We start from the raw sequence: 16462 nt of genomic DNA, 5'->3' as shown, positions 1-16462 counted from the left end.
ACACCTTCTTTTGGCCTATTTGGGCATCTGCAAGCATGCATGCACAGACATTATCCTTTTAAACAATAATCTTTTTTTAAAAAAGTATTTACCCGGATAGGAGCATTCTGGCCATCAGAAGACAGCTTCCAAGCCTCTTCCACTACCACATGCCCGGCTTCCCTACCCAGTCTGCTTAGTCCTCAACTCTTTCCTTTTGAAATGGAGGCTTCTATCTTGTTGCCCAGCTGGCTTTGAACTCAGGATCCTCCAGAGAGCTGTCTGGAGCTGATACCCATGGGAGTCATTAGATGCTATCAGTAGTATCAGAAAATGTGTCTTTTTAAAAATGTACTTATTTATTATATATAAGTACACCATAGCTGTCTTCAGAACTCAGGACCTATGGAAGAGCAGTCAGTGTTCTTAACCGCTGAGCCATCTCTGCCACCCAGAAATGTGTCTAATGAATACAAACTTTCCTCTCTGCTTTTATCTTCCTGCCCTTTTTAAAAAATTTCTTTCTTTCTTTCTTTATTTATTTATTTATTTTTTATTTATTTCATGTATGTGTGTACACTGATGCTGTCTTCTGACACATCTGGAGAGGGTTATCAGATCCCATTACAAATGATTGTGAGTCACCATGTGGTTGCTGGAAATTGAACTCATGACCCCTGGAAGAGCAGTCGGTGATCTTAACTGCTGAGCCATCTCTTCAGCTCCTTTATTATTATTTTTATTTAAAAAAATATAGAATCTCACTATGCAGGCCTGCCTGGCCTTCAATCTACAGAAATCCACTTGCTTCTGTCTCCCCAATGCTGAGTGGCACCATGCCCAGTTAAAATTATCCAGAGAGATGGGCAAGATAGTACAGTAGTATTGTAGAGTGGATTTGACCTTGGGCTATTTCCACCCACACTACCAGTAGTCAGAAATGCTTACTGTATTAAGTTAGGCAAATCAGTCCTCTCTGAACTATCCTGAAGTACATGTGCAAAATGAGGCCGTGATCTTTTGTGCTGAGCAAGTGCGACCAAGTGTGTAAAACAGTAAACTTACAAGAACAGGTACCCAAGCCAGGCGTGTCAACTCCTGCCTATACCTTCGGATTGGGGTGCAGAACTAGAACTAGGCTCGCCACTGGTTCTAAATTAACCAGGTTTACATATAGTGAGCCTCTGACTCAAGTCAGAAACAACACGCGGTAAACAGATTGGGCGGTGGTGGATCTGGGCCGTATGCGGGCAAACAGCAAGCTGTGGCAGGCCAGTGGACCGGAAGGCGACGCGAGAAAGAACGAAGAAGGAAAAAGGAGGGGAAAGAAGAGAGGAGGCAGCAGGGCCCGCTCTCCAGGCCGGGAGTCAGCGAGAGGCCCAGACCGGCGGTAGCGCACGTGGCCTACGCAGGCACAGCAATCTCGGTGGGGCGTCGAGACCCAGCACCGGCGGAGCCCGGCTGAGGGTGGTTGGAACTCGGTTGCAGGGCCTTGAAGGCCGGGCTAGGAATCTTCTGTTCCTTAGGAGTTTCCGGGCAGCCGACACCTAAGAGTCCAGGCTCCCCCTCCCGGGGCGCTCAGGGACCGAAGCCCAGGCCTCTGGCCTCTCCCCTAGGGGCGGGGCCATGCGTTCTGGCCAATGAATGGCCGCCCCTGGGGCCCCGCCCCGCCCCCGCCTCCGGAGCCGCGGCCTTCGCAGAGCACCCAACTGCCCCTCGCCCAGGCCCGGGGCCGCACGAGCACCGAACCTCGGGCTGGTGAGTGCGCACTCCACCCCAGGGCCAGCAGGCCTTCAGCCCTTCCCTTAGCGCTCGGGTCGCCGACCCAGGCTCCGGGGAGTGACTCAGCGCGAGGAGGGTGGCAACTCGCGGGAGCTGGAGATTCGAACTGTTCAGGGCCCTGAATGTCGGGATGAGCGGGGTGAACGGGTGTCTTCCGAGCTGGGCCCTGGGCAGTGCCGGAGCGCGGGGCTGGGTTAGGGTGGATGGGAGAGGACTAGACTCTGAGCCTGGGCAGGGCGGGGGAAGCCTCGGCTGCACCGCCTTGTCTGGGCCGGGGCCACGGTGGGGGTGGGGGTGGGGGGCGGGTCCTGAGCCTCTGATCCAGCGCCCCGCCTCAGGACACCAAGATGCCTGGCGAACAGCAGGCAGAGGAGGAGGAGGAGGAAGAGATGCAGGAGGAGATGGTGCTGCTGGTGAAGGGTGAGGAGGAGGAGGGTGAGGAGAAGTATGAGGTGGTGAAACTCAAGATCCCTGTGGACAACAAGGAGGTACGTGTTACACCCTGATCTCATCCCCACCCTCGAACCTGTGCCAGGTTCAACGTCCCTCAGAAGTCAGAAATCCTGCCCCGTCTTCTCCTGGATCTCAGATCTAGAAACTCAGAATTGGCCCATCCTTGTGTCCGCTGCCCCCCGACCTGATTGGATAGACGTTTGGCCCACTGTGAGAGCCAGACGCCATACTGAGTTTTACTTGAGGCACAGTGCTGAGTGGTTTCAGTCTCCATGCAGCTTGATGTCTGTAAACTCACAATCCTGTATCCTGAGTCTAGACATAAGAGTAGCAAAGGCCAGAGGTCAGGGAAATGAGGTCAGGCAGCAGTAACAACAGCTCTTTCTTGCATAGTTTATGGTGCGCCCGATGCTATTCTAAGCACCTCCAATCCGGTTTGTTGTAGTATTGGCTCCATTTTATAGGTGAGGAACTGAGTCTAAGTGACTGCCCCAGACAGAAAGAATGGCTCTGTCAGTGGGGAGCTATGGGACAGTAGTTCCCTCATGGTTGGCTGGCAGACCATGCTGGGAATCTGGGTTTTCTTCTGGAGGTTTTCAGAACAGCAGAATGAGTTAGAGCCTGCCATTTGAGACCTTAACTATCACCAGCTATTTTACTTCCCAGAGCTGCCAGGACCCTGGGCTGCCCCTGTCTCAGTAGACAAGTTCAGCTGGAGGGCTCTCTGGCTTGGGTTTTAGGGCCCACCCCCCAAGGGATAAATACTAATTCCCCCTAGCGGTCATGAGGAGTTGTTGGGAAAGGAGACCTGCCCGCTAGGCCTCTTCCACTCTTAACTATGAAGCCTTTTCTTTCCAGCCTTTTTGGCTTATTATCTTCACCAGCCTGACTTTGGTTTGAACATTAAGGACTTAGAGTGCTAGAGCTTAAGATGAACTTCCATTCCCTTCACCTCCCTACTAGCCTTGTTGATTTTTCTTGCAGTACTAAGGATTGAACCAAGGTTTTCCATGTCTCTGTAATATAGCCCTTTTCTGTTGAGACAGAGTCTCAACCAAATTGCCCAGGTGGGTCTAGAACCTATTCTATAGTTTAGACAGGTAATCCTTTGACCTTGGCTTTCCAATTAATTGAGTGGGATTTCAGACTTGAGCAAAGCTACTTGGCTTTTTACCTTCTCCGTGCCTCAGTTTCCTCACTTGTAAAAGGAGTGCGTAGCAGCACTTGCCTCCTGGAGATGTAAGGATTGAGTGAATATGTGAGTTAGATCTATCTTGCAGTGTAAATAGTAGTGTGTAAATAGTTGCAGTTTTTCTTTGTACGTGTGGGTGACTGGTATATGTGAATGTGTGCACAGCGTGTGCCGCAGCTGGACTGGGACAGCAGGCACCTGCTCCCCTACTGTCCACCTAATTTCCTTGCTGGGTCTCTCGCTGAACCACGAGCTAGGCTGGTGGCCTGCAAGTCCTAACCGATCTTCCCATGTCCTGCACAGCACTGAGGGGTACAAGGAAGATGGTTTTGTCCTTGTTTGTTTTTCAATACAGTATAGTCCTGGTGGGATTAAAGGTGTGTGCAGCTCCAGCCATTATGATATTATGGTTGTGTGTGTGTGTGTGTGTGTGTGTGTGTGTGAGAGAGAGAGAGAGAGAGAGAGAGAGAGAGAGAGAGAGAGAGAGATAAGGCACTCAGGTGGAGGTTAAAAGACAACTTTTTTTGTCTTTTTTTTTTTCTTCAGAGCTGAGGACTGAACCCAGGGCTTGCTAGGCAAGCACTCTACCACTGAGCTAAATCCCCCAATCCCCCACCCCCCGCTTTTGTCTTATTTTTTGGAAGACAACTTCTGAGAATCACCTCTCTCCTTCCACTGTGGGTTCCAGGGACAGAACTTTGTTGTTCAGGCTACCTGACAAGCCCTGCCGTCTGCTCACCCAACTTGCTTCCCACTCATTCTTATCAAAGGCTTTTTTAGGCTGATCTCAGGCATTGGACAGAGTGAAGGCCAACCACCTAGGCAGTGGGAAAACAGTTCAGGAGAGGGTATTCAGTGTGGACTCTGAAGGCTTGTGTGGGGAGGGGAGAAGCAACGGCTCGCAGAAGGTAATTCTAGAAGGTTTCATTGGGGCCAGAGTGTGAAAGGCTGTTAAGCTGGACAGGGTAGCAATTTGGGCATACTGTGTTCCGTCTTGTGACATAGGAAGTCTTAAGCCAACTGATAAAAATGATTAGATTTTCTATTTAAAAGAACCCCTGGCAGGGGCCCGGGGATATGTCAGTCCACAGAGTTGTTGCCTAGCACGCAGAAAGTTCTGATCCTCAGCACTACATAATCAGTGGTCCCAGTACTAGGGAGGTAGAGGAAGGAAGATTAGAAGCTAAGGGTTGGAAGCGGGAGAGGTTAAGAGCACTGAATTCTCTTCCAGAGGTCCTGAGTTCAATTCTAAGCAACCACATGGTGGCTCACAACCATTTGTAATGGGATCCGATGCCCTCTTCTGTGTCTGAAGTCATATACATAAGAAAATAAATAAATCTTTAAAGAAAAAATAGAAGTTCTTAAAAAATAAAGTTCAGGGCCAGGACCAGAGAGATGGCTCTGGAGTTAAAAGTACTTGCTGCTCTTACATTGGACCCAGGTTCAATTCCTAGCACCCACATGATGGCTCACATGTAATTCCAGTTCTGAGAGATCCAGTGCCCTCTTCTGGCCTTCAGCGACACCAGGCATGTAGGCAAAACATTCACACACATCATGAATGGTTTGTTTAAGTTGTCCTCAGTTATGTAGTGGGTTTGAGGCCAGCTCAGGCCACATGAAACCCTATCTCAAAAATAACAACAAAACCCCTAACCACCACCACCACCATCGGCTGCTGAGGTTAGTGACCTGCTTTGAAGTAGCAGCAGCAAGAGAAAGGGGTGTGTGGGCACCTCCACAGAAACAGCTGAAACTGAGGGAACTGAGGGGACTGAGTGACTGAACTGAGAAGGTTCATCATGAAAGTCGACAGAGCTCTGCTGGGCTAGACTGTAGTATCAGGTAGCGAGCAAATCCTATCTCTCGTTTACCAACTTTGCCTCAGCTTCTTCAGTAGTAAGATCACTCACTGAGTGTGCTGGTATGGGGATACATACCTTTAATGCCAGCATTCAGAAGGCAGAGAGACAGGACAGTGTCTGTGAGCCCAAGGCCAGCCTGGTCTACATATCGAGTTCTAGAACATCCAAGACTACATAGAGAGTCCCTGTCTCAAACAGACAGAAGAAAACGTCAATCTGGGATCTGATTAGGAGGGCAAACCAGCTGGAGGTTATAGCAGGCACAGTTGGTCCTAGGCCAACAAAATAGCACAGTGGTTTTCTGTGAGGCTTCCCTTAGCCTCTTTTGTCCATGTGTACATTAATTATCTCAAAAGTGCCTTCTAGCCAGCATTGTGGTACATACCTGTAATCCATCCCAGTTCTAAGGCCAAGGCAGGGTTGCAAGTCCCAGGCCAGCATGGTCTACATAGCAAGTGCCCGTCTGGGATGTGGCATCCAGTACCAGTGACTGTGATTGTTGCCTGTCTACAGTGGCTGTTCTTTGTTAACAAGGGGCTATGGCATGTAGCTCAGGGGTAAAGTTGGCCTTACTGTGTGGTTCAGTTTCCAGGACTGGAGGAAAATAGGTTTCTATGATGCTACACTCAGAGTGTGGAGTAGTCTTTGTTTGCCTGTCAAACTGATCTGTCTGAATTTTCAGTTCTGTGTATTTGTGTGAGTTTGAGTGTGGGGTACAGTGGGTACCATGGTATGAGGTTACCATGGCAGTCAGTGGACAACTTTATAAAAAGTGGTTCTTTCCTTCTACCAGGGTGGGTCTTAGGGATTAGACTCAAGCCATCAAGCTTAGCAACAGCCTGGCACCCACCTCATGCTCAGCTTCAGATAACCTGACCCCGAACCAAACTGTGGTTCAGCCCACATACTTTTGTCTGCTGTGCACCTGTTCTCTCTGGTGTAGCAGCTCTTCTTACCTGCAGTCTAGACGGCTTCACTTTACACTTCTTACTTATGTATGGTGCTTAGACAGACTGAACTGTGATCCTCCTGCCTCAGCGTCCAGATTGCTAGGCTTGCCGTCACTATCCACCACAGGTGTTTAATGTCAAACATGCAGGCAGATCATTGGGGACTTGATGAAGTGAGGGCTTTTGTTTTCTGCAGTGCTGGAGATTGAACTTAGGGTCTTGTGCATATTGGGTACCACTGAGCTATATCACCAGCATAAGATAAAGATTAAAAAAAATCTTAAGAGTAACTTTCATTGCCAGGTGGTGCATGCCTTTAATCCCAGCATTTGGGAGGCAGAGGCAGGTGGATCTTTGAGTTTGAGGCCATCGTCTACATAGGAAATTCCAGTCAGGGTTACACAGAGAAACCCTTTCTTGAAAACAACAACAAAACCAAAAGGAGATTTATTTTTAATGTGGACAAGTGTCACACACACACACACACACACACACACACACACACACACACACACGCACGTACGCACGCACGCACGCACCAGCCAGAAGAGGGCAGTGGGACTCCTGAAATCGAAGTTTTAGATAATTGTGAACTACCACGTGGGTTCCAGGAACTCAATCTAGTTCCTGTGCTGCAGTGGCCAGCACTCTTAACCATAGAGCAATGTCTTTAACCCCTAATTATAGAAGGGGGATTATTACACAGTAAGTCTCGAGTGAGGCATGATATTCACACTGTCCTTGGGCCCTTTATAACTGAAGAACTGGAATTCCTGATTCTCCTTCCTCTACCTCACAAGCTGCAATTGGAGCTGGCTGGAACTCAACTGTGTAGTGGAGTCTGGCCTTCTGCATCTGCCTCCTGAGTGCTGGGATTACAGTTGCATGCCTCCATGACTGGTATGTGCAGGGCTGGAGATTAGGCCCAGGGACTCCTCTACCAACTAAGCTGCATTCCCAACCTGAGACTGTATTTTTCTCCACAAGTGACCGTAATTCTGATGTGGCTAGTCCTGTAGTGAGAAGCTTGCTCTTGGATGTTGTGTTTTATACTCTGTAGGAAAAGATGAGGATTTAACGAAGAGTTTTGAGAGGAGACAAGCTGTCCATGTGACTTCACACCCATAGCTAGTGCTGCATCGTGACTAAGAATGATAGATGTGAGTTCAGGCCTTGGTTCTGCCATTTATTAGCTGTCTGGGCTCAGGTAATCAGCAGATGTGTCTTTATTTCTTCATTTATATGTATATGTATTCATACACACATACATACATGCATAATTTTAATTAGGCTGTTGTTGAGACACTATATTCTCCAAGCTGTGATCCTCCTGCTTCAGTCTGAGTGCTGGGATTATAGGTGTGCTGTCATACCTAGACTGTGTTTTCCCTTACGTATACACTTATAATTTAATTTCTAAATTAGGCACAGTAAGAGATTGACAATAATAAAATAGAACTATAATAATATGCTGTAATAAAAGTTGTTTTAAACTTACAAATTGTTTATTTCTGGAATTTTCCACTTACTATTTTCAGACAGTGATGGCTGGCTGCTGAGATCAAGCCACAGTTAAGGGAAGACTATTGTTTTTATTAGAACCAGTTTCCTTGGCTGATTGCTAATTTCCCAGATTGTAATATCTTCTAGTTCAAAGCCACTTTATTTATTTATCTCACTATGCAACCCTGGCTGGCCTCGAACTCTATGTGGACAAGGTTGTCCTTAAATACACAAGAGATGCACCTGCCTCTGCCTACTGAGTGCAGAGATTAATGTCCGTCCTACCTGGCCCCAGAGCCAGTTTCTAATGATGAGGACTGATGACTTTCAAGGTCCTCTACCACAGACCCGGGAAGGGAGGTCCTGCTCTTTGTCGCTATCCTATGGCCTTTCCTCCTCTGTAAAGGGAGAGGCACCCTGTGTCTTGTCCAGTGTGTCAGGTGATTCTTTGGTCATGAATTAATGTTTTCTGTTTGTTTGTTTTGTGTGTGTTTGTATGTGCTTATTTTTAAAGGTCTTTGTAATCCTGACTGTCCTGAAACTTTCTATGAAAACCAGGCTGGCCTTGAATTTACAGAGATCCTTCTTTCTGTCTCTGCCTCCTGAGTACTAGGATTAAAGGTCTGCACCACCAAACCCAGAATGAATTAATGTTCTTAACTGCCTGTTCACAGTACTGATCAGTTTTACTAGGGGATCACTCCACTGCCCACCCCAGCCCATCCCCACCGGTCTCCCTTAGTCCTCCTCCCCATCAAGATGGAAACTACACCTCACTCACGAACTTCCCTCATGGACAGGAAGGTGTGCCATGCTCTCTCTCTGGACATGGTGTTTTTCCTGTTATCAGAAGAGGGTGATGTGCCTTTAATACTCTTCACTCTTTACTTCAAAATGCTTCCCTTTGTCTGCTCCTTACATAGAGCTCTCTCCTTTTCCTGAGTTTGTCTCTACAACTCCAGACTGGCTCATTTCAAGCTTCAGAACTTCAAGTCTCAGAGCAACATTTGGCTTTTTCCTCACAGCTTAAAGTGCTTGCTTGAAAACTTGAAGAGCCTGGGCCTGGCCGAGCTGCCGGGCCTGGCTGAGCTGCCCGTCCTGGCTTCTGCCCATGCTCTCCAATTGGCTGCTCCAGTTTCCTTCTGCAGTTCCCTGGGAGAGCTCTTCCATCTCTAGGTATAATGACCATTTATAAGCTGAACATCTCTCATCTTCAGCCCTGGCTCCTTCCTGAGCTCCATCCAGACCCAAGCATATCTTCTTCTTTTTCTAAAGACTTATCATGTATGAATACAGGTCTACCTGCATGTATGCCTGCATGTCAGAAGAAGGCACCAGATGCCATTACAGATGGTTGTGAGCCACCATGTGGTTGCTGGGAATTGAATTCAGGGCCTCTGGAAGAGCAGACAGTGCTCTTAACCTCTGAGCCATCTCCCCAGCCCCATATCTTACTTCTTACCTGGGGCCAGGCATGGTAGCCCACACCTTTAATCTGAGAAGGAAAGGCAGAGGTAACCCAGTCATTTTGAGTCTTCATACCTCAAAGACTGTTGCCATCTCTTATCTCAACCTACAGAGTGGAGAGAGAAACCAACATCTCACTGGCTCCACTTTCTACTTGCTTCCTGGGCTTCTGTCAGATGAGGACAGTAGCTTCCTCACTAGGCTCCTGGATCTGTCTTTTCTTCATTTGGGTTCCCAAAGAGCACTTTCAAATGTGTGACCGTCACTTTCCTGATCAAAATTCTCAGAAATCTCATAGTGATTCTCCATCTCATTAATACTGAAAGCCGAAGTCCTCTTTCCCAGGTCCTTAGATCAGATCCTACTGTTTCCTTCCTCCTAATAACTAACTCCATCACTACAGTGTCTTCCCAGGCCCATGCATACCTGCGGCATTCCAGCAATACCAGCAGTAACCCATTATTCTCGGAGGTAGGATAACTCCGGGGCTCAGTTCTCACAGGGCTGAGATTAGTAGACAAGCTCTCTTGTCACTACTACATCACCAGCACTCGGGCTCTGAGACAGGGTCTCTGTATGTAGCCCAAGCTGGCCTGGATCTCTTGATATTCTTGTCTCACCTCTACAGTGCCAGTATCACAGACACCCGGCACTTTTTTTTTTTACCTAATGTCAAATCCTCAGTGTCTCTAACTCTATAACCTAGAACGTGCCCAGTATATTTTGTGAATTAATACAGGTAACTATAATGTCGCCTGGCATTGTGATGTATTTATTAAGTCTTGTAAGGCACACCATCACGGACGGAGGCAGGCACAGTTCCATGTTTCACAGATGGAGGAACTGAGGCTCAGAGAGTTTGCAGTGTGCAGGAGACCGAGGTTTCCGCTGGGGCCTCTTAAGGCTGACCTATCCTCCATTTACCTACAGGTTGCCAGCCAGATGCCAGCGCCGTCGGCCGACCCGGCGCGCCCCCACGCGTGCCCAGACTGCGGCCGCGCCTTCGCGCGCCGCTCCACACTAGCCAAACATGCGCGCACGCACACGGGCGAGCGCCCCTTTGCGTGCACGGAGTGCGGCCGGTGCTTCTCGCAGAAGTCGGCGCTGACCAAGCACGGCCGCACGCATACGGGCGAGCGACCCTACCAGTGCCCGGAATGCGACAAGCGCTTCTCCGCCGCCTCGAACCTGCGGCAGCACCGGCGGCGTCACACGGGAGAAAAGCCGTACGCATGCGCACACTGCGGGCGGCGATTTGCGCAGAGCTCCAATTACGCGCAGCATCTGCGCGTGCACACGGGCGAGAAGCCTTACGCGTGCCCGGACTGCGGACGAGCCTTCGGCGGAAGTTCGTGCCTGGCGCGCCACCGACGCACGCACACGGGCGAGCGCCCGTACGCATGCGCCGACTGCGGCACGCGCTTCGCTCAGAGCTCGGCGCTGGCCAAGCACCGGCGCGTGCACACGGGCGAGAAGCCGCACCGCTGCGCCGTGTGCGGCCGGCGCTTCGGCCACCGTTCCAACCTGGCGGAGCATGCGCGCACGCATACGGGCGAGCGGCCCTACCCGTGCACGGAGTGCGGCCGGCGCTTCCGCCTCAGCTCACACTTCATCCGCCATCGTCGCGCGCACATGCGGCGCCGGCTGTACATCTGCGCGGGCTGCGGCCGAGACTTCAAGCTACCCGCCAGTGCCACAGCCGCCACGCCCACCGAGCGCTGCCCGGAGTGCGAGGGCAGCTGAGCCACGGCGGGGCAGCGAGGGGCACTTGGGACTTGCACCTGAATTGTTCCTTCCATGCCTGCACCTGGGTCGGGGTGCTCTGGGACTGGGCGATAGGGAATGTCCTACCGGGGTCCCTAAAACCACGCCTGGTCCCCAACTACATTCCCTTGGCCCTTCTGAGTGAATAAAGTATTATATCCTCACCTCAGGATGCCTGTAAGTGAGGTGGGCGGGAAGGGGAATACTAGGTATGGAATCAAACGGACCTATAAAATAGCCCAGGATTGGAGGACACACTCCTGGCTGGCTATGCCTCAATCTCAGTTCTGAAACAATTTCTTGACTAGATTATTGTGTTTTGCAGAGGGTTGGTATGGTAAAGGAGAGAGATAGGCTATGTAAATAGATTTAAGTACTTCTTTATGAAAATACAGTAGTGTCCTGCCTCAGGACCATTAACTCTAAGCGGACCCAGTACTCCCTATATACACCAGGCTTGAACTTTCGGGGATCCTTTTTCTGAATCCTGAGGTTACAAGCACGCACCACCACAGCTAGCTCCAAACCTCATTTTATCTCCACTTTTGCAGACAGCTATAGAATGGTACAGCAGGAGTTGTACCGTTTGTCAAGGAAACTGGTGACCACAGGATTTAGAACAAAATACTTACAGAGGATCTGGGTTTCATCCTACGCACCCACGTGGCTTAACAGCCATCCATGGGCTGGAGAGATGACTCAGAGGTTAAGAGCATTGACTGCTCTTCCAGAGGTCCTGAGTTCAAATCCCAGCAAACACATGGTGGGTCACAACCATCTGTAACAGGATCTGATGCCTTCTGGTGTGTCTGAAGACAGATACAATGTACTCAAATATATAAAATAAATCTTAAAAACACAGCCATCCATAACTCCAGTTCTAGGGACCCAAAGCCTTGTCTTTCTGACATGGAATGCAAACATATTGGCAAAACATACACATAAAAAAGTTTTGGTTTGTAACCCAAGCTGTCCTCAAACTTGAAGTGCTTGTGTTTCAGCCTCTTTAATGCAGAAGTTACAGGTATGCAATACTATGCACCAAAGTAATTTTAAAAATTATTGGAAGATGGGATGGGGGGCAGTGAGCCATGCTTATATGTGGAGGTCAGAAGGCAACTTGTAGGTTTTCTCCCTCTACCATGTGGGTCTCTGGGATAGAGTTTGGGTCACTGGTCACTGGGCTTGACAGCAAGTACTTGATGAGCCATCTCATAAGCCACGAAGGAATATTTGCTACATGAATGCAGGGGGATACAAGATTGTGCATACTTGAATGCAGGGGCCAGTCAAATCAGGAAGATTTGGAGCTAGTGTTAAGGCATTTGTTAGCTACTCTGCAAGAGCATTCAGTGCTAAGTGTGATGGTGCATGCCTTTAATTTGGCACTTGGGAGGTAGAGGCAGATGGATCTCTGAGTCCAAGGCTGGCCTGGTCTACATAGCAAGTAGCAAGTTCCAGGTTAGCCAACAATGTGTAGAGACCATGTCTCAAAACGGAAAAAAAAAAAAAAAAAAAAAAGACCAGCAAGTGCACTTAACTGCTGAACTCCAGCCCCCAGAAGGCATGCTCTAAGATTTGTTTAGGTGAAGGAAAAGAGCTGGAGCTCCAGAAACAAATTAGGGAGCTGCAGGTTTGACTAAATACAGGGACAAAGGAGGGAATAAAATTAAATGTTACAATATTCAGTGGGCGGGAATGTAAAACAGCCATTTTTAATCAGATGAATTCTTCTACCTAGGAAGGCACGAAGGGTCACTGGAGGAGGCAGACAATCACCACATTGCTACCACTGGTTTCTCTGCATTACTCACTTTCTGGGAGGTAGTCTTGGGCGTCTCAAGGGATATACTGGGCTCACACAGCATATAAACTATTCATTCAACACCATTTAGCTGGAAAGGAAGAACAGAAACTGGCCAGGTGAGAGAGGTGGGTGATCTTTACTTGTACAAAGGGATCAAGGAAAGGAAGCTGTATTCTGTACTCATCAAAGACTTGTGGCTCATATTTACTTCCTGCTCTCTGCTTCTGCCAAGTTTTAAGTTGAAAAGGCAGAACAGCAATGGTTAGTTACACTGGACAGAGCCCCAGTTCTATGCAGGATTTGAGATAGTCTACCTAGCTACTCAAGGAATGTCCAGACATTGTTGCCTTTAGTCATTTTATTGAGAGAGAAAACACTCAGGCCCAGGCCTATGATTTAATAAGACCAGACTAGCACTGTGTTTCTAGGTGGAAGCCTGGTCTCTCAACTCGGAGGTGGGGTCTCCAGCCCCCACAGCCTGGTTTTCAGAGATGGTCCCTCGGGGCAAGTCTGTGTACTTGCAGGCAGACCCTCGGGAGAGGTGGACTGGGTATCGCTGGCGGTTGGTGTCCATTTTGGAGATTACTGCTTGAGGTAAATCCACATGACAACGGGCTGCTAATGCCACCAGGTAGATGAGGACATCACTAAGCTCCTCTTGAAGGGCTGCTCGCTCCTTCGGCAGCCATGCTTGAGGACCAGGCCCTGCATCAGACTTCCACTGACTAGAAAGAACAGGATAGACACAAGCTTGTCAGTTTCATGTGCCTGTCTATAAAGTTTCACACTACCACAGCCCAGAAAATCTCTCCAAAGATAATCTACTTGCCGGGGTGCTGGGTAGAGCCAGGTAGGAAAGAGACTTTAACAGATAATAGCCAGACCTCCAAGACTACCTAATCCACGGAGTGACCAAGAGAACACTTGCTGAGATGCTCTGAGGTCCAATTCTGCTTTTCACTAGCCCTAGCTGCCGTCACTCCAAACCAAACCCCAGACCTGAGTCAGTGCAGGAATTTACCTTCCTGTTAACTCCTTTCTATCCATTGCTCTCCCATCCAAAGCCACCGTCACCTCTTCTGCTGTGGCCACTGTTCCTTCTATTATGAGCATCACCCCCTCATCCTCATAGGTTTCCCGTTCTTGATACTTAGGTCTCAATTCAGAGGCTACCATCTCAGAAACTCCTACTTTCTCATCCCCTTGTGTTATTCTCCTCTTCCACTCCCAAGGCTCTTATGCAGCTCAGGTTTCAGAGTCTCCACTTGCCAAGGATGAACACCCAACCCCACCCCTCTACCTCTCAAGCCCTGGGGTTACATCACACACCACCACATTTGACTTGATTTGTCCTTAATCTTTGTCACTTAAAATTGTGTTGTCAGTCTCCTTCCACCAGGAATGGAGGCTGGTCCAAGGCTCCATCCTTTAGTTCCCCATGACCTAGCTGGCAACTGATGCTAATTCATCTGTAAGAAAGATGAATTAGCATCTTTACCCTCAGATGAATCTTATATGCCCTCTAATTCTTCATTCCACAATGGCTGCTCAGATTTAGGTTCACACCAGCCTGCTCACTAGTCTGTTCTGGTCCAATTTTCAGACATCCAATCTGCCCTGCAGGCACAGAGATCTTTTTGCTACTCAGGTTAGACCAGGCCTTCTGCCTGGACTCCATTACCTTCTAGCCCCAACCTTATCTGCCTGGGTTTGCCTCCCACCCTATACTCCACAGTTCCACCTTCTATGTAATGCCTATGAGGGGCTGGATACTTGGGGCACACAGAGAAAACAGATACAAAATCCCCCCTCTTTCTGGGGAAAGCTAAGTTTGAATTGGATTCTCCCAGAATTTAACTTGCTCTTTCTTGCCTTGATACTGCTTTTTAAAGACATATTTATTTATTCTACAGACATATGTAAGTGCCTGTTTTCGTGTACACTGTATATGCAGAAGCCCCCCAAGGACAGAAGAGAGTGTCAGATCCCCTGAAACTGGAGTTATGGGAGGTTGTAACCTGGTGCAGGGGTACTGGGAACTCAGTTCTTCTGCAAGAACAGGGAGTGCTCTTAATTCCTGAGCCATCTCAGCAGCCCCCTCACTGCCTCTGTAAAGAAAGCTCCCTGTCTGGCAGGCCACCTTTTAAAATTCCTTATTTCAGCTCTACACAGAGGTAAACTGCTGGTGACAACTGATTCGCCCCACTCCCAACATACCTTCTATTTTCCTTTGAGACAGGGTTTCTCTGTGTAGCCCTGGCTGTCCTGAAACTCAATACTGTAGAGCAGGCTGGCCTTGAACTTGCATAATCACCGGCCTGCCTCCCGTGTGCACCACCACTGCCCTGCTGACAACGGTTCTTCTTAGACCCAGGTCTGCCTCAGTTTGCACAGCTTTCCACTCTCTCCCTGGAAACTACCCAGCACCCTGCAGGGCCGGGACTCATCTGTCATCTCTGAATCCCCAGAAGCAGCACGGAATACAGCAGTAAGGAGAACAAAACAAGCTACAGTTCCCCACCCCCAAACAGCCTCTTCCAGGAAGCCTCCCATTTACTCACAAGAGTTCTGCCAGCTCTCCCACTTCTCCCACCAAGGCTAGGAGCAGGTTCCGAGGCTGGTGGAACTGCTCCCAGTCCCGCTCAGCAGCGAACTCTGCATGGAGGCGTCGGCTGGAAAAAAGTGAAGGGATGGAGGTTCAAGTCTCAGGGTCGGAGCACAAGATGCCGGTACCCAGCATACATCTAGAAGGGACATGTACCTAGGCATCTTACGGTCAATTTCTTGGATGTCCTTAAGTTACTATCTTTCTTATCGTCAGGAAATGAACGTGCCCCTATACAGATTTTAACCTTAAGTAAAATTTAGCAACACCCTTTATTATTCCATTTTCCCACTGCAACTTCTTCTGGTACTCAACCTTAACGCTCCTCTCTCCGCACTTAGGTCTAGCTAGATTTAACTAAATCACAGGACGCAATTTTGAGACACTGCTCACTGGAGCCTTCCTTAACATTCTGCAAGAAAAAAATAAAATCTTTCTACACTTCAACTTCCGTTGTCCAACTACCCATCACTCCTGGGATGCAGAGGTACTATCAGACCTCTGTTATCTCTCCAAGGTTGTATTAAAGGTTGGTACTAACATGCCCGGGGGCGTCACCCAATTTCCCCGGCTTCTAGTGTGCACTGTACACATAAGGTTTAGCTAGACTCTCCAGAGGTCCGCCAGGAGGGCCTGGTTGGACATGGGTATGTTGTTCTTCCTGCGGACCACGTGGAGGGACCCTCCCCAATACAAAAAAAAAAAAATCAATTTCTCCACCCGAGGCTGGACAAGGACTGCTTACATGTCCTCAAGCGTGGGCTCTGGGCTGAAGCTGAACGGGCTGGCAGTAGCAGAGTCTTCTTGCTCCGCAGGGCCGCAGGCACCGTCACCAGCTTGGGACATTCCGCCCACCAGTCTCAGGTGCGCGGGAGCAAACCCCGCGCCACGCTCGGAGCCGCCTCTAAGGTTCCGACCAATCACAGTTTTCCGGTGCCTTCCCGGGCGGAGCCGGAGGAGGACCCAATCATATACAGGAATTTTTGCTACGACCCACCCTTTCTCCGGCCTGGACCAATCCGAAGGGAGTTTCAAGTGTATTTTCTGTGCCCTCGAGTTTTTCCGCCCAGGCGAAACTTCTTAAAGGGAAAG

The 16462-nt window shown here is 49.1% G+C and overlaps 2 protein-coding genes across 2 annotated transcripts; one reads left to right on the top strand and one right to left on the bottom strand.

Moving 5' to 3' along the window:
* Nucleotides 1-1649: 1649 nt before the first annotated feature.
* Nucleotides 1650-11087, top strand: ZNF771 (zinc finger protein 771). The gene is made up of 3 exons (XM_080911548.1): nt 1650-1737; nt 2100-2249; nt 10125-11087. Exons 2-3 carry the CDS (start codon nt 2109-2111, stop codon nt 10935-10937), a joined length of 954 nt encoding a protein of 317 aa, XP_080767674.1. The 5' UTR covers nt 1650-1737; nt 2100-2108; the 3' UTR covers nt 10938-11087.
* Nucleotides 11088-13115: 2028 nt separating this feature from the next.
* Nucleotides 13116-16262, bottom strand: DCTPP1 (dCTP pyrophosphatase 1). Its single transcript, XM_080911687.1, has 3 exons — nt 16116-16262; nt 15327-15437; nt 13116-13490 (listed from the first exon to the last, which is right to left on the bottom strand). Exons 1-3 carry the CDS (start codon nt 16214-16216, stop codon nt 13190-13192), a joined length of 513 nt encoding a protein of 170 aa, XP_080767813.1. The 5' UTR covers nt 16217-16262; the 3' UTR covers nt 13116-13189.
* Between the last annotated feature and the right edge of the window lie 200 nt (nt 16263-16462).

The sequence above is a fragment of the Micromys minutus genome, assembly GCF_963924665.1.
Source record: "Micromys minutus genome assembly, chromosome: 2".
NCBI classification, from domain to species: Eukaryota; Metazoa; Chordata; class Mammalia; order Rodentia; family Muridae; genus Micromys; species Micromys minutus.
This window is presented reverse-complemented; position numbering and strand designations above follow the sequence as displayed.